Below are 24,693 nucleotides of genomic sequence, written 5' to 3'. Positions count from 1 at the left end.
GAAGGCAGGCTAGGCTTCTTGAATTCAAAAGGTCAATATGAGAAATTTTTGAAGGCAGGGATTCCACATCAACACTAATTTCTCTTCACACATCTATATAGGTGGTCAGAAATGACTGCTTACGAGGAAAACTTACCTCAGAAACTTTCAGAAGTCCTGCAGAAGCATAGTAATTTGCAACAATGCAGGCACGAAGTTTATCCATCATCCTTCTTGCCTCAATCAGTCGCTAAAATAAATGTTATTTTTAAAAATGGAAATAACAGAAGATATATACAAATAATTCATAAATAAGAAATGCAAATGACCCCAAAAAGTAATCAAAGAAAAACTAATAGAAACGACCATTTCCACCTCAGATTGGCAAAATATTTAAAAGGATGACAAAATATGATGTTTGCAAGAATATATAGACATATTAATAAATATGTATATTCATTCAACCACAAAGACATTTATTTGTGGTTGTCCACAAAGCACAAGAGCAAACAGGAATTATCTTTTGGGATAGAATTTCAAGTGATTTTTTTCTTTATCTTTTTCCACCATTTCATTTGAAGGAAAAAAAAAAAAAAAACATAGGTCTTTCTCCCGTGAAATGCGAAAGCACCTTTTAAAAGAACATCAAAGGGGAAAAATACACTGTAATTCTACTTCAACAGATTTTTTAAAGTTCATTACATACAGTTTTTTCAATAGTTTTGTTTTTTTCACTGTAAGATCATTATACCTGGTCAATGACCTCAATTTCATGTTCCTTATTCTTCATTTCAAGTGCAAATTGTTCCTTGATAATAGTCTCAATTTTCTGCACAGCAGCATCTCGAGCTGCACAAAGAACATAAAATAATCCAAGTCAGTATGCAATTAGTCAGTTGCTATCTTGATTCAAGCAACAAAAGCAATCCCAGAACAGTACCTCTGAAGTGGGGAGCCTAATGATGATCACCACAACCAATAATGAAAAGTTAACATCACTAATATTCAAACAAACTGATATTATGTTTTCTGACACGATACACTGACAAGACTCCACCGCTCTGTGGCACTCCTTCTAAAAATGCTGTCTCTAACCACAGTGAACATCAGACAAACCTAAATTGAAGGACACTACAAAATTAACTGGCCTATATATTCAAATATTAAAGTCAAGAAAGACAAAGAAAAGTTGAGGTGACTACAAGAGACTAAAGAGATATAACAACTAAACCAACTGCATGATTCTGGAGAGGGGGCAACAGTTATAATACTGGGACAACTTGTAAATCTTGAATGTGGACTGCAGATTAGATATGATGTAAAATGTTAAAATTTCCTACTTCTGATCACTGTACTGTGGTTACATAAGAAATCTGTTCCAAGGAAATATACAAGTGTTTACAAGTGTCTAATATATCTTCTGATGACTTAGAAAAAATGATGTGCATATATATCTGCTTGCACAAATGCACATGTGTGTTTGGGTTGAGGGTGGGAGCAAAGAATGATAAACTAAATGAGGCAAAATGAAAACAACTGGTAAATTAATCTGGGAAAAAGACATGCAAGTTTTCCTTGTGATTTTTCTGACTGAAACCATATCAAATTCAAATTACCAAAAAAGAAAAAGAAACCTATGATGATTCTGAGAGAAACATGTGTTGACTTCCGAAAAACCATAACCTTAAGGGAGACAGTAAAGAGTTAGCTATAAGGAGAGGCAGTCTGTGACCTAAGAACAGTTCAAAAGAAGGCAGAAGGTAGATCTAGCAAGCAAGTCAGTAGTTTCTGATCACAACTATCTGAAGGATACAGCAAAAAAGACACCTCTGAAAGCAATTTAATTCAGATGATGACTATTCAAAGTAATATGTAATTCAAAGAGTTAAAATATACTATGAAATGTTGATTGATTACAAGAGAATAAAAAAAGTTGAATGATTGCTTGAAAAACCTGGGATTTTGCATAACGATGCTGTGTGTGTAATATGAAATAACTACCACCCAGGCTTTGGGGTGTTTAAAAAATTACAGAGAAAATTTGGACCCTTGATCACCCATGTCATTTTCTCCCCATAATATATGCCACTAGACTAACAGTTTAAAACTAGTGCTAGCATAAGCATTCTTGTGGATATGCCTGCATTGAAGCAAATGACTAGCTTTCTTCATATCTGATGAAAAGAATATTGCCTAGTTTTATGGTATGTATCCTTGTATACATAAACCCTGTATATAGAAACCAGCTGATAATCTTAGGGGAGGCTAAATAAAAGTCAGAGAGACTGTTATCACTGAAGGTGGATTTATCATAAGCTCCTCAGAAGTAATTCTAAAATATCTCTTTCATGGAACAAGGAAAAATAACGCTAATAAAATGTTTGGGCACATGTTAGATTAGATTTAAATTGAAATTATGATGTTTCCTAAAGCAGCTTTCCCAATTCTTATTTTCATTATAAAAATTGATATGCCATGCTATACATTTGAATAATGAATTTAAGTTTCATGATACTTTCATATTTATTGGACTTGTTATTGAAAGCAAATAACATATCCTTCTAAATAAAATTACAACTGAATCGGAAGAAAAGCTGCAGTGAAATGTTTCTATTATTTGGAATTTGATTTGATAACTTTCAGTCCACAGAGACTTCTGGGGTCCATATGGCTTGACTGCACCTACACAGACAGGAGTTTCCTTCACCATTAACCTTGGGGTCCTTGATGTTTGTGGAGCTGCAATACCTTATGTATGACTCTGAGATCTTCAACTAGCTGTACTTACACAGATTTATTATTTAAATAAATAACAATATTTTGTTTTAAAAACTCAAATATAGCCACTTTTTTTTTGAGATAGCTTAAAACATTCTGGGTAATTGTAGATGATTTGGTCTTCAACTAATTATATGATCTTAGGCAAGTAACTTAATGCCTAAGTTAATGTGCCCCCACCAGAGCTAAGTACAGAGATCAGAGTTTCCCAAATCTCCATCATTTATATTCCACCTTCAAGTTACCTACCACATCTGAGAACCATGTGAAATATCTAAGTAAGGCCATTAAATAATATTCTTTAAAAATGTCAGCTCTTGGGTTAAATAAGGAGTTTGGCATGAATATATACACATTACTATATGTAACTTAGATAACAAACAAGAACCTACTGTACAGCTCAGGGAACTCTACTCAACATTCTGTGATAACCTATATGAGAAAAGAATCTAAAAAACAATGAATATACGTATAACTGAAACACTTTGCTGTATATCTGAAACTAACACAACATTGTAAATCAACTATACTCCAATAAAGCATCTTCCCAGGTGGCACAGTGTTCAAGAATCTGACTGTCAACACAGTAAACACAGAAACACAGTTTTGATCCCTGGGTCAGGAAGATGCCCTGGAGCAGGAAATGGCAACCCACTCCAGTTTTCTTGCCTGGAGAATCCCATGGACAGAGGAGCCTGGTGGGCTACAGTCCATAGGGTCGCAAAGAGTCAAACGTGACTGACTGACTATGCATGCGCACACACACTCCAATAAAATTAAAAATTTTTTTAAAGTTAGCTTTATCCTAAGCAGTAGCCATGAGACTACAAGTCAGAAGAGATCATTATCTTTTCTATTGACATTAATATTATTAAAATAAAACCCTCAATTCATGTACCACCTATAATCATTTCACATTTTAGTATACACATTGCTAAGACTAAGATCACATCTAACATACAATGACAGCGAAAACCTATAGCTTGTCTCATTATTAATGCTTTCACAGTGTACCTGCTTTATGTTCTGGCCTTTGATGGTACACATGGTATATTACTATGAAACAGAGTACTTAGCTAATCCCTCTCATAAACTTCTTCAAAATATACACAATAGTGGAAATGCATTTCATTTAATTTCCTATAAATCTAACAGGAAGGCATATGTCAACAAAGAAATAATTTCCTAAGGCAGGTGAAATTCTACCTGAATTCTCAATTGCTTTATGCCGCTTATTCGGAAGGGCCACAGATACATCCTCATAATCAGGGTCAGTTTCTTTGATTGTTCGCTTGATGCCAGACATGATGACATTCGTTCTTCACTGTGAAGCAATAATACATTAATTAATAACACTGCTTGGTCTCAACACTTATATGTGTACACAAATACAAAGGGAATAAATATTATATAATACAGAAGCTTGTAAGTCTGTGTAAATACACACACATCCTTTTTAAAATCAAAGGCATAACTTCAAAAGTTCACTGAAAAAAAAATCATCATCATCTGTTACAAAACACGGATTTCCCTTTCAAGAGAAAATACTTTAACAAGGCAACACATTGTTTAGACTTTCCAAAAGAAGCCTGGCTTTCACAGAATGGCCTTTGTAAGGAAAAGGAAAGAAACCAGATTTTCATGAAAACATGGTAAGCTCCCACAGTATCCTGGAATCCACAGTACATCGAATGAATTACAGAATATGAGCAATGTGTCTCAGTAAATAATTTAATGTACAAGTCCTTTCTCTGGTACTTACACATAAGCTATATAATAGGTACTTAATAAATATTACTGTTACTGCTGCTGCTAAATCACGTCAGTTATGTCTGACTCTGTGCAACCCCATAGACGGAAGTCCACCTGGCTCCTCTGTCCCTGGGATTCTCCAGGCAAGAACACTGGAGTGGGTTGCCATTTCCTTCTCCAGTGCATGCAAGTGAAAAGTGAAAGTGAAGTTGCTCAGTCATGTCCAACTCTTAGCGACCCCATGGACTGTAGCCTACCAGGCTCATCCATCCATGGGATTTCCCAGGCAACAGTACTGGAGTGGGGTGCCATTGCCTTCTCAGAAATATTACTGTTACTGATTATTATTATTCATAACAAACTGTATAGATATATTAAACTAACAAGCTTGCAATACAGTAAACAAGTCCTAGGTATATAAGTCTTTGAATAAAATGATCCCATAAATCTTTAAATCTGCACTGTCCCAATAATGAGCCACTAGTCATATGCAGCTCCTTAAAGTTAATCCAAATTAAATAAAATTTAAAATTCAGTTGCTTTTCCTACATTTCAGAACACTGTTGTTGTTCAGCCACCCAGTCATGTCCGACTCTTTGCAACCCCATGGACTGCAGCACACCAGTCTGCCTTCTTTACAGTCCAGCTCTCACAACGGTACGTGACCACTGGGAAGACCATAGCCTTGGCTATAACAGACCTTTGTCGGCAGAGTAACGTCTCTGCTTTTCAACACACTGTCTAGGTTTGTCATCATTTTTCTGCCAAGAAGCAACTGTCTTCTGATTTCATGGCCACAGTCACCGTCCAGTGATTCTGGAGCCCAAGATGAGGAAATCTGTCACTACTTCCACCTTTTCCCCTTCTATTTGCATTGCAGTAATGGGGCTGGATGCCATGATCTTACTTTTTTTTAATATTTAGTCTTAAGCCGGCACTTTCACTCTCCTCCTTTACCCTCATCAAGAGGCTCTTTAGTCCCTCTTTGCTTTCTGCTATGAGAGTGGTGTCATCTGCATAGCTGAGTTTGTTAATGTTTCTCCTGCCTATCTTGATTCCAGCTTGTAACTCATCCAACCCAGCATTTCTCACGATGTGCCCAGTGTATAGGTTAAACAAACAGGGTGACAGCAAGACAGCCCTCTTGTACTCCTTTCTCGATCTTGAACCAGTCAGTTGTCCCATACAGGGTTCTACCTGTTGCTTCTTGACTCACATACAGGTTTCTCAGCAGACAGGTTAGATGGTCAGGTATTCCCATCTAAGAGCTTTCCACAGTTTGTCATGATCCACAGAGTCAAAGGCTTCTGCATAGTTGATGAAACAGAGATAGATGTTTTTCTGAAATTCCCTTGCTTTCTCTATAATCCAACAAATGTTGGCAATTTGGTCTCTAGTTCCTCTTTCTTTTCTAAACCCAGCTTGGACATCTGGAAGTTTTGGGTTTACATAATGCTGAAGCCTAGCATGCAAGATTTTAAGCATGACTTTATTAGCATGGGAGATGAATGAGACTGTCCGATGGTTAGCACATTCTTTGGTACTACCATTTTTGGGAACTGGGATGAGGACCTTTTCCAGTTCTGTAGCAACTCCTGGGTCTTCCAGATTTGCTGACATAATGAATGCAAAACCTTGATGGCCACATTCAAGTGCTCAATAGCCGTAAGTGGTTAGTAGCTACTAAACTGGACCAAGGTCCAGAACATTTTACTACTTCAGGAAGTTCCCTCTGACACACCTCCTCTCAGTGTGTTTCATTGAGCATTTATAATATTTCATGAGCCAGTTTAGGAAACACTGTCCAGATTACCACTGTCCAAAAGACACATAATGTGAGCCACAAACAGAATTAAAATTTTTCTAGTGGCCACATTTTAAAAAGGAAAAAGAAATTAATTTTAATAATATATTTCATTTAACTAATGTACCCAAAATATTATCATTCTAATGATATAATCAATATAAACAAATTATCAGTAAGATAGCTTACGTTCTTACCTTTGCACTAAGACTTTTACACTTAGAGCACACCTCAGTTTGAAGCAGTCAAATTACAAAGGCTGAATAAGCACTGCGTATGGCTGGTGTTTCCCTTACTGGGCAGTGAGTCTACTGACATACAGCTTAGAAAACAGGTTCGGGGAGGTTAGAGGAGGTGCCCCTTAGAGGATTAATCTATGACACAGAAAAGACAAGAAGAGCTCCCTGATTTCCAAATCTCTCCTTTACCACTGATGGAGATTATTTATATAACCAAAGACAAAAATATACAATATGAATTTATTAAATCAATAAAAAGTTTTAAAATAAAATTAATGAAAATAAAACATTAACTTGAAAATATTTATTTTTTTATCCACTCAGTTCAAACAGAAATAACAACTTAAAAGCCTCTCAGCTCTCACTCAGTCCAGTTCTTTCACTCATCTCAGAGGTACAAGTAGGAGAGGCTGGGAGAGACTCATTATGTAATTTTATGAATGTAGGTAAAATCATGGATCTAGGAAAACGTTTTTCCTATCATTGTTATCTTTAAAGCAGTCCTAAGCCTAAAAAGACCCTGATGCTGGGAAAGATTGAGGACAGGAGGAGGAGGGACGGCAGAGGATGAGATGACTAGATGGCATCACCGACTAAATGGACATGAGTTTGGGTAAACTCCGAGAGCTGGTGATGGACAGGGAGGTCTGGCGTGCCGCGGTTCATGGGGTTGCAGAGTTGGACATGACTGAGCGACTGAAGTGAACTGAAGCCTTAAAATGTCCTACAGCATTTATAAAAATCCCCCAACATTTAGAAACATTCTAAATCAAGCCCTTTAATGTTTGTTCACAATCATCATCTACCAGCTCTAATTTAGAATACAGGTGAGTATTTTTGGAGAGGTCCTGAATCCAACTATTATTTTCTATTTTTAAAGCTTATAGAAAGTGAGAGTAAGGTATTATTCTTCTAGCCTTCTTCGTTTGGCCTGCAACTAGTTACAGAAAACCTGAAAAACTCTTGGGCAGTTACACAAAGAACACTTTCTTAAAAATCAATAAACCCCATTCCTTTTCCTTGCATACAGAAAGACAACAATGAAAAAAACCTCCTACTCAAGATAAACCTGGAATCAGAGGGAGATACAGTCCAGTTCCTGTCTGCTTTTCGCCATACCATTTCCTCACTGACCAACTATCTTCTACAGTTTGCCAAGAGTCTTACTGGATTATCTATAAAGATGAGTGAGTCCAGCACCACCTTCACTCATTCATCCTGTGGACTTCATAATCTTCGTATTCTCCTCCCACACCTCATCTCCCCAAGTACTCTCTTGAGCAATGGTGGCTCCTCCAGCAAAAGGTTGGGGATTCTTGAAGAACATAGTCTTTTGTTTTACTGTCACTTAAGGGACAAAGCAAAATTCTCTCTTGACTTTTGCTCTAAAACTGGGAGAATAGAAGGAGGAAAAGAGAAGAATATGGTGGTGGAGCAGAGGTGGGCTGAGTAAGGAAGAAAACCAATGAGTGAACTTCTGCTGCCAAGGTAATTCATATATCATGCAGCCACTATGAAGCTTTCCTGTTATCCCTGGGTGTAGATTTGAGTTCCTGATGAACATATTCAGGAAGATTTATGTCTTAATGAGCATTTTTAATAATTCAGATCTGTTTCTGTCCTAAAGAACAATATTAAAGGACACACCTGGCACATTCAAGTATATGCTAGCTAAGGGTAGGCACATCTAAGGCCGGCTCTCACCATGATGTAGTGAGTGGAATGCATAACAAATGATCCATGTAACAGTAAGTTTTGGATTCATCTTGTTTAACCCTGAGATTTATGAAAAGGAAATATGAACAGCTGTTAGTGTCAGGCTCAAGTCTGAAACAAAATGTCCTGTTAATCCTCTTAAGGTTTTGAATCAAATGAAATTGAAAAGAATACTGACATGTAAACTGTTTTTTTTAAATCAGTTACTGTTTATAATTTGTGAGAAAGGATTTTCTCCATACCAAGAGACCAAATCCAAATTCAGAAAAGTATGTAATGCTGAATCCTCTAATTTAAAATTTTTGTCTCTCTGAACTAGCCTCTTTATAAAAAGTAAACACTATCAACTTAAACTTTAAAAATACACATTTCCCCACATAGCCATGTACAATGTAAGAAAGCTAAACTACCTTGTTATCACACCCATTCAAATAAGATAAACAAGTCTGAGTTTTTGAAAAAGGTTAAAGACCAAAACCCAAACAAAATCTTTTAATGCTCTATACTTTGAAATAAATGCCAAAATAAAAATAAATTTTTAAAGAAAACTGTGTAATTTAAATATAAAAAAATGATGTAATATAGAGTCACTAGAAATTCTTAGTAAAAGGTTCTCAAAGGTTTACTAAAAGTTCTCAAGCTAGACAAGATGTAGAATCTCTAGAAAGAATCTAGTCCTTGGAAACCTGTCTTACAAATACCAAACCGTATAAGATATGGACAACTCTTGAAATTAAATCTGATAAGGTTCTTTGAAACTTTGCTAAGTGAGGTACCTTCTCAATATACAGTTCCATGATGTCATGGCATTTGAATCTCATCAGAATCATTGAGTTCTGTGCTTTCACTAAAGATCACTTTTCCTATCTGATTTAAGAGGGGGGATGAGAGTAGCAATACAACCATTTTCCATCTGCTTCCATACAATGTTCCTAACATGTTAATAATGATTTTGTAATTCTTTAGCCCTGTCCTTTTTATATTTTTCATTTTAAAGTATCTTCTCCTTGGTAAATAAGATAACCAGTGCTCCTTTATTAAGCATTTGAATTAAAGAATCCGTTCTCCCCTATTAACCAAATAAACATTTCAAAAATATCTACAAAAAACAAAACAGGAGAATGGGTAAACAACTGTAGTATAACTAATGAACTCCTGATCCAACCGACAACAGGAATAGATCTCAAAATACTTATGGTAAGTAAAAGAAGCCAGACACAGAATTATTATACACACACACATGCAAACAAAAAGATAGTAGCCATGGCAAGATTAATAACAGAGAGAATAAATTAAGGCAAAAACCATTTAATACAGAAAAGAGTATGTTACTATTAAAAGATACAATCACAAAGATACATCAAACTATACATCAAACAACATCATGTCAAGGCATACAAAACAAACCAGAAATACAAGAATTTAAGAAAATCACAATCATAAGAGAATTTGAACATGCATCTCTCTAAATAAATTTAGAAGATTAAAAAAAAAAACAACAGATAAAAATACAGATGACATACATAATGCAATTTACAAGCCAGACTTTACAACTCTGAACCTAAAGGAATATTGTTTGAAATAGCTATAAAAATCCATTAAATTAAATCATGTAAGTTATATGAAGAAACTGCAAAATTAGGAAATGTTATAACCATATTCTGATTTCAATAAAATTAAACATGACAATAACAAAAACTCACTATGATATGAAAGAAGAAAATCAGAATAACAAACTATTTTTAAATTATCAACAAAAAGAATATATCTAAACCTATAGTCAAAAGGCATCCTTAGAGGGAAAGGAGACTCCAATTTCGTTTGTAAATATGCACAGATACAAAATGAAATCCAGCAGGATATTAAAAGAATAGTTCATCATGACTAGAAAGTTTTATTACCAGCAATAAAGTATTGGGGAGATCCTGAAGCAAGGTGATTTCCACTACATATGTCTAACACTGGACCTTTAGGAATATTTAAATCAACTGACTTTCAGTAATCCAAATACATATCATCCATTTCATAAATTACACTTTGCAAACTAAAAATAGCCAGCTTAAGAGAAGATTTGGTTCTGATATTCACTTAAAGTGGTACTGACAAAAACTCAATCCTAGTTATTCTATGCAAGGTTTTATACACAAAACCAAGCACACAGTAGTCTCCCCTTATCTGTGGGGGATATGTTTCAAGACCACCAGTGAATGCCTAAAACAGGATACTACTGAACCCTGCTTTCTGTTCATGTCTGCCACCCACAAATTTAATGCCTTTTCCATCTTTAACTCATCTGGTATGGGAAAAAAATAGGTCTTTTTTATTTTTAGACCTATAACAGCCATAATGTTAACACTGGACCTGAATGGTGGGAAGCTGACAGAGGTTGGTTATTAGCACCAAAGTGACCTGAGCCACTCAGCTGATGTGTCCATCCCAATGTGACATGTAAACAGCTGAGCTCAAAAAAACTATTTCATTATTTAAGCACTACATATTTCAGGTCCAAGACACCTACTTTCCTACTATAAACAAAACTGCTTAAGACACAGAAGTTGCTATATAAGGTCTGTCCCAGGATGCATTCAGGACAGAACTCTGCCTCCAATCTTACAAAGTAACAAGAAAAGGAATTTAAGATCAAAGAGCTAGTCTAAATTATAGGTGCCCTGCTTCTATCCATTGTTATTACTGCAACAACTGGAGAGCTGGCCTGAGGTAGGTTTTACTGTTCCTTTACCCCATCCCTTTAACATACTCCAGACTGAGCCATCTGGGATTTTTAGGAGATATTTAGGATATTTAGTATATTGAGATACTTATGGCAAATTCTTCTTAAGTGGACAAAAGGTAGGCCATATAACATCCCTGTAACTTCCTTAGAGCCACTTTTGGACAAAAATCATTGGAATTATCTAAAGTGGTAATTCTAACTCATATGACAACTTTGTTGTTTCAGTTATGAAGCCATAAAAGTTTTCTTTCCAAGAGAAGCCAAAAAAAAAAAAAAAAAAAAAAAAAGTGGGGAGGGGGAGGTTTGTCTTTAGTCCCCGTTGGAAAGGAAAGGAAGGAACTGGACCAGATCAAGACTGTGTCAAACTCCTGGACACAGTCACTGAGAATATGTAAATTAAGCCAAATCTTGCACACTTCACTAAACAGGGATTTTTCACTAGAGCTTTCAAACTGACAATAAATCCTATGGGGATAAGTCTCATGCCTTTCTACCAGGAGCTGAGATGCTAGAAAGAAAACTAGTACCTTAAAACGTAAGATACTTTTAAAAAATTGGTTTTTCTTTGGATAAACACTGCCTAAATCTAGAAAATCTACCTATTTACAAAAATGTACCTATTCATTTTCTGGAATTAGATATAGCAATAGTTGCACCATTTTGTAGGTATACTAAAAAAAATACATTTACACTTTAAAAGAGTGAATTTTATGGTATGTGAATCAGATCTCAAGAAAGCTATTACCAAAAAAAATAACAATGACAAACTTATGATTTATTAACCTTAAACAGAAATCAACTTACAGATTACCCTCCCCCAAATATGCACGTATGTGCTGTGTGTGCACATTCAGGAAGGCAGGACAGTCAGCTGGGGATTCAACACTACCAAGACCAGAGGCACAGACTGTTAACACTTTAAAACTTAATTTTTCATTGAATAGTTCAGATATTCAAAAAAGTATAAAATGACCAGTGAGAGGGACACAAGGAGGTTCAAAAGTATTAGCAATCTCCTATTTCTTAAGCTGGGTTGTAGCTAAGTATGTATTTGATACCTTATTTGTCTTCTTTAAAACATACCTTCTTATTATATGTGCTCTTTAGCATATATATATATGATGTATTTCACAATTTTCAAAAATAAGTTTAAAAATAAATTATGTACATATTATGGGATAAGAAGCAGAGACATTACTTTGCCAACAAAGGTCCGTCTAGTCAAGGCTATGGTTTTTCCAGTGGTCATGTATGGATGTGAGGGTTGGACGATAAAGAAAGCTGAGCGCTGAAGAATTGATGCTTTTGAACTGTGGTGTTGGAGAAGACTCTTGAGAGTCCCTTGGACTGCAAGGAGATCCAACCAGTCCATTCTGAAGGAGATCAGCCCTGGGTGTTCATTGGAAGGACTGATGCTAAAGCTGAAACTCCAATACTTTGGCCACCTCATGCGAAGAGTTGACTCATTGGAAAAGACCCTGATGCTGGGAGGGATTGGGGGCAGGAAGAGAAGGGGACGACAGAGGATGAGATGGCTGGATGGCATCACCGACTCAATGGACATGAGTTTGAGTGAACTCCGGGAGTTGGTGATGGACAGGGAGGCCTGGCGTGCTGCGGTTCACAGGGTCTCAGAGTCGGACACGACTGAGCGACTGAACTGAACTGATGGGATAAATCAGTTCCACTGTAATGTGACATATGCATTCTTAAAAATCATCACACCATAAAATTGCATAATGAAAACCATAAGGCTTATGGGGAAAATGGGTTTGGGCACAACATGCAAACATTTTAGCAGTGACACTTAATTTAAAAAAGATAATCAAAAAAGGAATCCAATAAAAATGGCAGCAGAGTTTTACACATTAAATGGGTTAAGAAATACATAAATGCTACAACAAATATGACACTTTACCTTGTGAAATTAAGTTTTACTTGTGGAAGTGAGCATTGAAAGGTTACAGCTTACCATGAAGTGGTAGTAGGCTAATCTGAAATCAACAGAAAACTTTAATAACACCAGATGAGGACAGGTGTAGCTCATAACACAGAAGTAAACTGAGGTTGCTGGAGGTTACCTAAGGTGTGTACCTAGGAGGGGTCTGCATACTTCTGCTGTGGTTCAGTTCAGCAGGGTGCATTTTTTCGCATTTACCTAGCATTTCTTGCAGATGAAACACAAAACGTAAAATGTGAAATCCACATTATACTCAAATAGTTCCGTAACATATCCACTGTATTAAAACAAACTAATGCTTTCTTCTTTCTTTTTTAAAAAAATATTTGTTTATTTTTGGATGCACTGGGTCTTCATTGCTTCTTTGTGTGGGCTTTCTCCAGTCAGAGCAAGCGGGGCCTACTCTTCAATGTGGTGCGCGGGCTTCTTCTCATTGTGGAGGCTCTTCCTGTTGCAGAGCACAGGCACTAGAGTGTACAGGTTTCAGTAACTGCAGCTCAAGGGCTCAGTTGCTCTGTGGCATGTGGAATCTTCCCAGACCAGGGATTGAACCCATGTCCCCTGCACTGGCAGATTCTTATCCACTGCACCACCAGCAAAGTCCAAATTTGTGTTTTCTTATAGCAAAACTGTTTTGCAATGTAGCCATTAAAATAAATGTGCTGATACACAATTACTTCTAAAATACATTGTAAAGTGAAAAACACCAAGGTGCAAATGGTTTGTATACTTTGCTTCTATGTAAACTAGAAGAAAGAGCAAAGCGATACCACTACCCCCACAAATGCTGGTAGATGCTGTGTAGATTTTTCTAGAAGAAAGGATAAAAAATGAATAACAATAGTTGCCTCTGGGCAGTCGTTTTGCTTTTCATTTTACTCCTGACTACACTGTCTGAATTTTCTAACCATGTACATGCATTATTTAGGGAGAGGAAAATACCAAAAGGACTAACCTGGTAGATGGATTATGGGTGTCTTTATGCCTCTTTCTCTTTTCTTGTTACTTCTCTGTATGTTGAAAAGACAAACCTACAGAGAATGTGAAATAGCTGGAACTCGCATTCATTGGTGGTGGGAACGTAAAGACAGTAAAATTACTCTGGAAAACAGTTTGGCAGTTTGTAGCTAAGTCGGCAGAGAACCTGCCTGCAATGCAGGAGACCCAGGTTCAGTTCCTGGGTTGGGAAGATCCCCTGGAGAAGGAAATGGCAACCTACTCCAGTATTCTTGCCTGGAGAATTTCAGGAACAGAGGAGCCTGGCAGGCTACACAGTCCATGGCCTCACAAGAGTCAGACTCAACCGAGTGACTAAAGCAGCGCCGCCGCCACCACATGACCCAGCCATTCCACTCCTACGTATTACCCAAGAGAAATAAAAGCTTATGTCCATACAAAAACAAATGTTCACAGCAATTTTATTTGTAATAGCCAAAAACTAGAAACAACCCAAATGTCCATTAAAAGGTGAATGGATAAACAAACTGCGACACATCCATACAGTATATCCATCAGTAAAAAAGAATTAACTGATACATGCAACACAACACAAATTAATCTCAAAACGATACCCAGGAAAAGAAGCTAGCTTAAGAAAAAAGAATATACTACAAAGGTAACATTTTTACAAAATGAGAACAAGTCTATAATGACAGAAACCTGATCAGTGGTTGTCCTGGTATGAGGAAACAATGGGGAGAGGAGAAAGAAGGATCCTCAAGGGACAAGAGAAAAAACTGGGGGCCGATACATATGTTTACTATCTTGACTGTGGTGATGTTTTCATAGATGCATAAATTTATCAAAACTTACCATGTCATACAGTTTATATGTGTGCAGTTTGTGGTATGCCAACTGTCCCTCAATGAAGCTATTTAAACACACACAAATATTAAATATAGACTGTCAAAAAATGTAAAAAGAATACACAGTGTGAACCTTCACACATTGTTGGTGGAAGTGTAAAATAGTGCAGCTGCTGTGGAAAAGTTTGGCAATTCCTCAAAAAGTTAAACACAGAATTACTATGTGACCTAGCAACTCCACACCTAGGTAAATATTCAACAGAACTGAAAACATATGTCCATACAAAAACTTGTATGTGTGTGAATGTTCACAACATTATTCTTAACAGTGAAAAAAAAATGGAAGCAATTTAATGTCTATCCTTTGATGACTGGATAAACAAAATGTGGTAAGAGTCATACAATGGATTTTTAAGCAATAAAAGAGGATGAAGTACTGACACATGCTACTACACAGATCAACTCTGAATATACCATACTAATTAAACGAAAGAAGCCACATACAAAAGGCCACATTTATTTAATAAGGTTGGTGCAAAAGTAATTGTGGCTTTTCATTGCTGAATTTTGCCATTTGATATTGGAATACATTCTTAAATAAATGTGGTTATGTTATACATCCTTTTATTTTTTTTATACATCATTTTAATATGCATTTCTCACTTTGTTTTTTTTTAGCTAACGATTTATTACTGTGTATTTTCTATTTATTTTAGACTATGGTAATGATGATAGACAAAAAGCAAATTCAAGTGATTTTCTTATTCGAGTTAAAAATAGGCCATAATGTAGTGCAGACAGCTCACAACATCAACAACACATTTGGTCCATGAACTACTAACAAATGTACAGGGCAGTGGTGATTCCAGAAGTTTTGCAAAGGAAATGAGAGACTTGAAGTTTAGGAGTATAGCGGCCAGCCATCAGAAGTTGACAACGACCAACTGAGAGCAATCAAAGCTGATCCTCTTACAGCTACACAAGTTGTTGACAAAGAACTCAATCTCGACTATTCTACGGTCATTCAGCATTTGAAGCAAACTGGAAAGGTGAAAAAGCTCAATAAGTGCGTGTCTCATGAGCTGGCCAAAAATTTTAAAAAGCTTGATTTTGAAGTGTCATCTTTTCTTATTCTATGCAACAACAACAAACCATTTCTCAATCGGATTGTGATGTGAGACAAAAAGTGAATTTTATACGACAACTGGCAACAACTAGTTCAGTGGCTGGACCAAGAAAAGCAGCTCCAAAGCCAAACTTGTACCAAAAAAAGGTCATGGTCACTGGTGGTCTGCTGCCCATCTGATCCACTACAGCTTTCTGAATCCCAGCGAAACTATTACATCTGAGAAGTACGCTCAGCAAATCAATGAGATGCACCTGAAAATTGCAATCCCTGCAGCCAGCACTGGTCAACAAAAAGGGCCCAAGACAGTGCCTGTGACCACACGTCGCATGACCAACTCTTCAAAAGTTGAACAAATTGAGCTATGAAGTTTTGCCTCATCTGCCATATTCACCTGACCTCTAACCAACCAACTACCATTTCTTCAAGCATTTTGACAAGTTTTTGCAGGGAAAATGCTTCCACAACCAGGAGGAGGCAAAAAATGCTTTCCAAGAGTTCATCAAATCCCAAAGAACAGATTTTTTAATTAATTTATTTTAATTGGAGGCTAATTATTTTACAATATTGTGGTGGGTTTTGCCATATTGACAAGAATCAGCCATGGGTGTACATGTGTCCCCCAGTCCCGAACCCCCCTCTCACCTCCCTCCCCATCCCATCCCTCCGGGTTGTCCCAGTGCACCAGCTTTGAGTGCCCTGTTTCATGCATCGAATTTGGATTGGTCATCTTTTTCACAGATGGTAATATATATGTTTCAATGCTATTCTCTCAAAGTATCCCACCCTTGCCTTCTCCCACAGTCCAGAAGTCTGTTCCCAAAGAACACATTTTTACGCTACAGGAATAAGCCAACTTGTTTCTCATTGGCAAAAATGTGTTGACTGTAATGGTTCCTATTTTGATTGATAAAGATGTGTCTGAGCCTTGGTTCAAAATTCACAGTCCAAAAGTGCAATTATGTTTGCACCAATCTAATATTTCCAGGAAATATCCAGAAATAGGCAAATCCCTAGACACAGAAAATGGCTCCCAGGGGAGGAGGGGTAGAAGGGTGAAGGGAACTGGGACTGACTGCAAATAGGTATGGGGCTTCTTCCTGGAAATCACGAAAATGTTATGGAATTAGATGGTAGTGACTCGATGGACGTGAGTTTGAGTGAACTCTGGGAGTTGGTGACAGACAGGGAGGCCTGGCGTGCTGCGTTTCATGGGGTCGCAAAGAGTCGGACACGACTGAGCGATGGAACTGAACTGAATGGTTGCACAGGCCTGCCCAGGTGGCTCAGTAGTAAAGAAACTGCATGCCAATGTAGGAGACACAAATTTAATCCCTGGGTTAGGAAGATCCCCTGGAGGAGGAAATGGCAACCCACTCCAGTATTCTTGCCTGGAAAATCCCCCGGACAAAGGCCTGGCAAGCTATAGTCCATGGGGTCACAAAGAGTTGGATACGACTTAAGTCACTAAGCACGCATGAATGACTGCATAACATTGTGAATACACTTTAAGAGACATTGAATTATACATTTTAAAGTGGTGGATTTTACATTATGTGAACTACATCTCAATAAAAAAGGATATACTCTCTCCAATAAACTAAAAAGTAATTAAAAAACAAAATAGATAACAATCACCAGTGCACGCACAATTATGTAAATAAAACATTACAAATAAAGTTTAAGCTCCTGCCAGCTCGGCATTCTGGTCACCATCAGCCTTCATTACCACCACAAAACAGGTCTCTCCCCACACTTACCCCAAACTCACTCTTCAGGTCAACAGAACAAACAATCCTTGGTTAGTAGAACTAGTTCTTCTACCTCTCCTTGTCTACAGTCATCAAAGTTCACATGCCTGAACTTCTCCTTATTACCTTCCAACAGGTTCACGTTTCATTCCTACCTTCTCTCCACTTTCTGAAATGCTATTCATCCTTCAAGAATGAAATTAAGTTCCAATATGACGTGCACTCCAGCCTTTAAGAAACTTTTTTTCCTAACTCCCTAGAACAGATACTATAGAGACAATCTGCTGCATAAGTCTTGTTTTCTAGGAGGGAAAAGTGCACCGAACCTGATTCTCACCCTCCATTCAACAGCAGTGTCGAAAACAGGCTGAAACAGGGGCAGGTTTAAAGGCAGAGAGGTTGGGGCCAATTTAAGGAGATGGCAGTGAAGAATTCTATTCTCTATGACTGAACGAAAAGAGAGAAGAGGATCAAGTATTTCTGAGAATCTATTCTAAGGAAAGACTCTCAAGCCTGGTGACACACACACATGGGCTGTTCTTACAGACTTACAACTTAAACTAGTAAGTATTAGTTCTCCTCTATCTATATATTTTATAATTAAAAAAACTGGAAATAGTCTATAGCAAATTATAGTGTATTCACTAAATGAATATAAGGGAATTTTAATATGGGGGGATATGATCTTACATGTAGAAAGCCCTAAAGATTTACCAAGAAACTGTTAGAATAAATTAACAGAAAAAAGCAAGATACCAAGTCAACACATAAAAATCAGTCACATTTCTATACACAAATAATGAACAACTGAAAAGGAAATTACAATATATTTCCATTTATAAAAGCATCAAAAAGAATAAAATACTTAGAATTAACCAAGAAGGTAAACTTACACAATGAAAACTACAGAATATTGCTGAAAGAAATTAAAGAAGACAAATAAATGGTAACACACTTCATTTTCATGGATTGGAAGACTTAATATTGTTAGTCAATACCAACCAAAGCCATCTACAAATTCAATGCAATCCTTATCAAAATTTCAAAGACATTTTTTGCAGAAACAGAAAAACTCAACACTAAAATTTATATATAATCTCAAGGGACCCTAAATAATCAAAACAATTTTGAAAAAGAACAAAACTGGAGGACTCCCATCTCCTGATCCCAAAACTTAGTAGAAGCCACAGTGTGGTACTCAAAACAATATGGTATTGGCATAAAAACATATATATAGACAGACGGAATAAAATAGAGAGCCCAGAATAAACTCTTGCATATATGGTCAAATGATTTCTGACTCGGGTGCCAAGACCATTCAGTCGGGAGAAAAAGGCTTTTCAACAAATATCGCTAGGAAAACTGGACATTTATATGCAAAAAAAAGACAAGCTGGACCCTTTACTAATGCCTAAATTAACAAAAATTAACTCGAAATGGATCAAAGACCTAAATACAAAGCTTGATTTAAAATGGATAAAAGAATTTGAATTGACATTTCTGCAAAGATATACATATGGCCAATAAGCACATGATCACCAATATCAAGGAAGTGCAAATCAAAAACACAGAGATTATCATCTAACACCATTAGGATGGCTACTATCAAAAATAAACAGAAGAAAAATAAAACCCACCAGAAAACTGTTGGCAAGAATGTGAAGAAATTGGAACCCTTGTGCACTGCTGATGGAAAAATAAAATGGTGCAGCTACTATGGAAAACAGTGAGGAGGTTCTTCAAAAAATTAAAAACAGAATTACTGTATGATCCAGCAATCCCACTTCTAGGTAAATAGCCCATAAAACTGAAAGCAGGGACTCAAACAGGTATCTATGCACCCATGTTCCTAGGAGCATTATTCACAAGAGCCAAAAGATGGAAACAACTTAAGTGTTCATTAACAGATGAACAGATAAATAAAATGTGGTATATACAGACGTACAGATGGCTCCTTCATGGATTACAGCCTTGTCATGACAAAGGGGAAAGGTCAATTTTCATTCCAATCCCAAAGAAGGCCAATGCCAAAGAATGTTCAAACTACCTCACAAACGTGCTCATTTCACATGCTAGCAAGGTAATGCTCAAAATCCTTCAGGCTAGGCTTTAACAATATGTGAACTGAGAACTTCCAGATGTACAAGCTGGATTTGGAAAAGGCAGAGGAAACAGAGATCAAAGCACCAACATTCCGTTGGATCACGGAGAAAGCAAGGGAGTTCCAGAAAAACATTTACTTCTGCTTCATCAACTAAACGAAAGTCTTTGTGTGGCTCACAACAAACTGTGGAAAATTCTTAAAGAGATAGCAGTACCAGACCACCCTACCTGTCTCCTGAGAAACCTGTATGCAGGTCAAGAAGCAAAAGTCAGGACTGGACATGCAACAATGGACTGGTTCAAAATTAGGAAACAAGTACAACAAGGCTGTATATTGTCACCCTGCTTATTTAACTTATAGGCCAAGTACATCATGTGAAATGCCAGGCTGGATGAATCACAAGCAGGAATAATCAAGATTATCAGAAGAAATATCAACAACCTCAGATACGCGGATGATACCACTCTACTGGTATGGAACCAATGAAGAGGAACTGACGAGCCTCTTGATAAGGGTAAAAGAGAAGAGTGAAAAAGTTGGCTTGAAACTCAACATTCAAAAAACTAAGAATTCAGACCCGTCACTTCCTTGCAAACAGAAAGGGGAAAGACTGGAAGCAGTGACAGACTTTATTTTCTTGGGTTCCAAAATCACTGCGGATGGCAACTGCAGCCATGAAATGAAAAGACGCCTGCTCCTTGGAAGGAAAGCTCTGACAAACCTAGATAGCATGTTAAAAAGCAGAGACATCACTTTGCCAACAAAGGTCCACATAGTTAAAGCTATCATTTTTCCATCAGTCATGTATGGATGTTGAGAGTTCAATCATAAAGAAGGCTGAGCGCCAAAGAACTGGACTCATATTCATTGGAAGAACTGATGCTGAAGTTCCAATACTTTGGCCACCTGATGGGAAGAGCCAACTCATTAGAAAAGACCCGGATGCTGGGAAAGCCTGAAGAAGAAAGGAGAAGGGGGCAGCAGAAGATGAGATAATCAGACAGTATCAAGGACTCAACTGACAAGAATTTCAGCAAACTCTAGGAGATAGTCAGAGGGCTTCCCAGGTGGCACAGTGGTAAAGAATCCACCTACCAATGCAGGAGACGCAAGAGAGAGGGTCTGATCCCTGGGTTGGGAAGATTCCCTAGAGTAGGAAATGGCAACCTACTGCAGTATTCTTGCTGGGATAATCCCATGGACACAGGAGCCTGTCAGGCTACAGTTCGTGGGGTCTCATAGTCAAACACGACTGAGCAACTGAACAATAAGAACAAATATACAGATACTGGAATATTATCTAGCCTTAAAAAGGAATGAAATCCAGACATAAGCCACAACATGGATGAACCTTCAGGACATTATGCGAAGTAAAATAAACCTGTCACAAAAAGACAAATACTGTTTGATTCCACTTATATGAGATATTTAGAGTAGTCAATAACACAGAGACAGAAAGCTGAATGGCAACTGCCATAGGCTGGGGGTAAGGGGGGAATGAGAAGTTACTGTTTAGTGGGGACAGAGTTTCAGTTTTACAAGATGAAAAGAGCTGTGGAGATCAATGGTGGTAATGGGCTACACAATGATAAGAATGTATTTAACACCAGTGAAAAATGGTTACGGTGGTAAATTTTATGTTATGTGTATTTTACTACAATTTTAAAAATGTATACATAAAAGTTAAATGGTTAAGTATGGTTTTTCCATTATTAACTATGTTCTTCCTGATGGAGTACGGATAATAAATTCATTTATTCTGGGGGAGGACACATCAGGGGGACAATTCTGTAAGCTCTACATCAGGCTACATATTTTTAGAATCTAGAGAGCTCCTAATAATTAGAAAATCAATTAGAAAGTGACAAGCACAAATAAAAAGATGCACAGAGGACAGGAACAGAAATTCACAAATGGCCAATAAAAGTGAAAAATGTTCAAACATTCTAGTATTAAGGAATGAAACATGAAACAAAACACCATTTTCAACTATCAAATTTAGTTTGGGGAGAGATGAAAATAAGGTATGTTGAACAAGGGACACTTGCTCCCAATTCACACTCACTGCCTTCTCTTCCTCACTCCCATTCAGTTACTTCCATCTGTTTCCACCTCCAACTTCCAGTCTGGTTAGTAACGCCAATGACCAAACTAATAACCTCTGTGTTGCCAAATCCAAGTGAGCACCTCATTAAACATCTCAGAAGCACTGAGGAATCAAGACTCCGTGGACCAGAAACTTATTTCTCACGGCTCCCATGATACTAGTTTCCCGATTTTTCTCCTACCTCACTGGCTGTTCCTTCCGTCCTGTGCTCAATCTTCTTCCTCTATAAGATCTTCAAGCATTAAAATGCCTGCTGCTACTGCTAAGTCGCTTCAGTCGTGTCCGACTCTGTGCGACCCCATGGACTGCAGCCTACCAGGCTTCTCCGTCCATGGGATTCTCCGTCCATGGGATTCTCCAGGCAAGAACACTGGAGTGGGTTGCCATTTCCTTCTCCAATGCATGAAAGTGGAAAGTGAAAGTGAAGTCGCTCAGTCATGCCTGAGCCTCACTCAATTATTCAATTTTCTATATAGTTTTTACCTAAGTGCTCTCAGTTCAGTTACTCAGTCGTATCTGACTCTGCGCGACCCCATGGACTGTAGCACGCCAGGCCTCTCTGTCCATCACCAACTCCTGCAGTTTACTCAAACTCATGTCCACCGAGTCCGTGATGCCATCAACCATCTCATCCTCTGTTGTCCCCTTCTCCTCCCACCTTCAATCTTTCCCACCATCAGGGTCTTTTCAAATGAGTCAGTTCTTTGCATCAGGTGGCCAAAGTATTGCAGTTTCGGCTTCAACATCAGTCCTTCCAATGAACTCTCAGGACTGATCTCCTTTAGGATGGACTGGGTGGATCTCCTTGCAGTCCAAGGGACTCTCAAGAATCTTCTCCAACACCACAGTTCAAAAGCATCAATTCTTCGGCACTCAGCTTTGTTTATAGTCCAAGTCTCACATAACTACTGGAAAAACCATAGCCTTGACTAGACAGAATTTGTTGGCAAAGTAATGTCTCTGCTTTTTAACATGCTGTCTAGGTTGGTCATAACTTTCCTTCCAAGGAGTAAGCTTCTTTTAATTTCATGGCTGCAGTCACCATCTGCAGTGATTCTGGAGCCCAAAAAAATAAAGTCTGCCACTGTTTCCCCATCTATTTGCCATGAAGTACTTTCAGGTGGTCTCAAAACTTTGAATATCATCTATATACTGAGTACTCCCAAATTTTTATCTCCAACTCTAAGGTCTGTTCTGGAAGCTCCAAACCTGCACATCCAACTGCCTCTTCAATATACTGACTTCATATCTAAAATACATTTCAAATTTAATACACCTAAAACAGAACTCATGATTTCTTCCACCTCAAACTGCTCTCTTCCATTCTTCTCAGTGAACGCTGCCATCTACTCGAAGTTGCTCAAAACAAGTATCAAAAAACAGAGTTCTCTCCCTTTCCCTCACCAATTCATTTCCAAGTCTCGTTCATTCTACCTCCAAAATATCTGTTAATCTTTCTACTCTCCTCCATCTCCAAACCATGGACCCAGTTCAAAGTACTGTAAACTAACCAACCTTCCAGTTTCCACTCTTGCTCTTCCTCTGCACAGCCGTCAGATTATGCTTTCCTTCTTAAAACCTTCAAAGAATTCTCATAAAAGTGAAATTCCTAAGAACAGCTTTACCTGCTCCTATCTTTGAAAGAACATCTACAACCAAAAATATACTCAATGATAACTCTACACAATAAAACGATGGTACCTTTCCTCATTTTTCTTTCCCGTATTTTAAATTTTTTCTATGAATGCCTGCTCCTTGCTCATTAAGAAAGTAAATTATATTGCTGAATAGTACATAACATTACATTGCATTTTAACATGTAAACGAGAAAAGGGAATGCAAAATGGTAGTTAAAACTCGGTAACAGTTACAAGCTTAAAAGAAAATACAAGCAAACATCAAAATTCTAAGAATGAGGAGTCAGGGTTGTACAATTATTGGTGCTATTTTCTTCCACTTCTATTTTTTTTAACATAATTACAATCATTAAAAAAAAAAAAGGTTATGAGATAAACCTGTCTTCTGCAATCTGGCCACAACCCACCAAACCAGCCTTTCTTTTTCCCAAGTACTCATTTTCCTAAGCTTTTCACTCCAACCCTGCGCTGTCTCACACCTCTGATGCTTTAACGCGGGCACCATCCCTGGAATATCCTCCACCTTTCTAAATCCTACTCATCCTTCACGGCGGAGAGGAACGACAGGGAAGGCGACAGGTTGGAGGGAGATTCCAGGATTCTTGCTGATAAATTCACAACTTGCCGGTGCTGGGACCAAATTTCGTCTCCAATCCCACTGCAGGCCACCAGGTTTAACATCCTAAAAGCTCCCGCCACTGGGGCCCAGGGAACCCATATCCTCTCAGAAAGCGCGGTGCCCCTTAGAAAGAACACCCCCCCATACCCAAATTCCGGGTTCCCGCTGCGGAGACTCCCCAGCCACACACACTCACCCTGGACCCAGTTTCCTCCTCCGGGGCCTCTCCCCTCCCCAGTCACGCGTCCCCTCCCTCCCTCAGCCAGGGGGCCGGCGCCTCAGGAGGGGTGGGGGAGGGGCGCGCACGTGCCCGCGCCGCCCCGCCCAGACAATGCCCGGGAGAGCGGAGCGCGCGCCCGGCGGTCCCATCTCGCTCCCGCCAACACTTACCTTCTTTCTGGGTCTCCGGCTTAAGCGCAGACACCGCCGGGTGCCGCGAGAGGGCACGGGGGAGGGGAGGAAGCGGGCCGAGCCCCGCAGAGCCGCCCACCACGAGGCCCCAGCGACCCCGGAGCCCGCGGAAGCACACGGCTCGGCGGGAGCCCGCCCGGCCCGTTTGGCCCGGACGTCAGCACCAGGGAC

The 24,693-nt window shown here is 38.3% G+C and overlaps 1 protein-coding gene across 7 annotated transcripts in view; it reads right to left on the bottom strand.

Annotated features, from left to right (window-relative positions):
• YEATS2 (YEATS domain containing 2) overlaps nt 1-24,643 on the bottom strand; it is a 105,184-nt gene extending 80,541 nt beyond the window's left edge. For 4 of the 7 annotated variants that reach the window (XR_826684.1, XM_010855670.1, XM_010855669.1 and 1 more), the window contains exons 1-4: nt 24,502-24,586; nt 3,964-4,081; nt 731-828; nt 137-229 (exon numbers count right to left, since the gene is read on the bottom strand). Coding sequence is in view for 6 of the 7 variants with exons in the window: in XM_010855670.1 (XP_010853972.1) it covers nt 137-229; nt 731-828; nt 3,964-4,063 (291 nt within the window). In the remaining variant the exon portion in view is untranslated. Of the gene's footprint in view, nt 1-136; nt 230-730; nt 829-3,963; nt 4,082-13,917; nt 14,116-24,307; nt 24,476-24,501 lie in introns of those variants that run through there. The other 3 variants (XM_010855666.1, XM_010855667.1, XM_010855668.1) reach the window with 3 other exon arrangements.
• Nucleotides 24,644-24,693: the final 50 nt, after the last annotated feature.

The sequence above is a fragment of the Bison bison genome, unplaced genomic scaffold (assembly GCF_000754665.1).
Source record: "Bison bison bison isolate TAMUID 2011002044 unplaced genomic scaffold, Bison_UMD1.0 scf7180017864367, whole genome shotgun sequence".
In the NCBI taxonomy this organism is placed as follows: Eukaryota; Metazoa; Chordata; class Mammalia; order Artiodactyla; family Bovidae; genus Bison; species Bison bison.
This window is presented reverse-complemented; position numbering and strand designations above follow the sequence as displayed.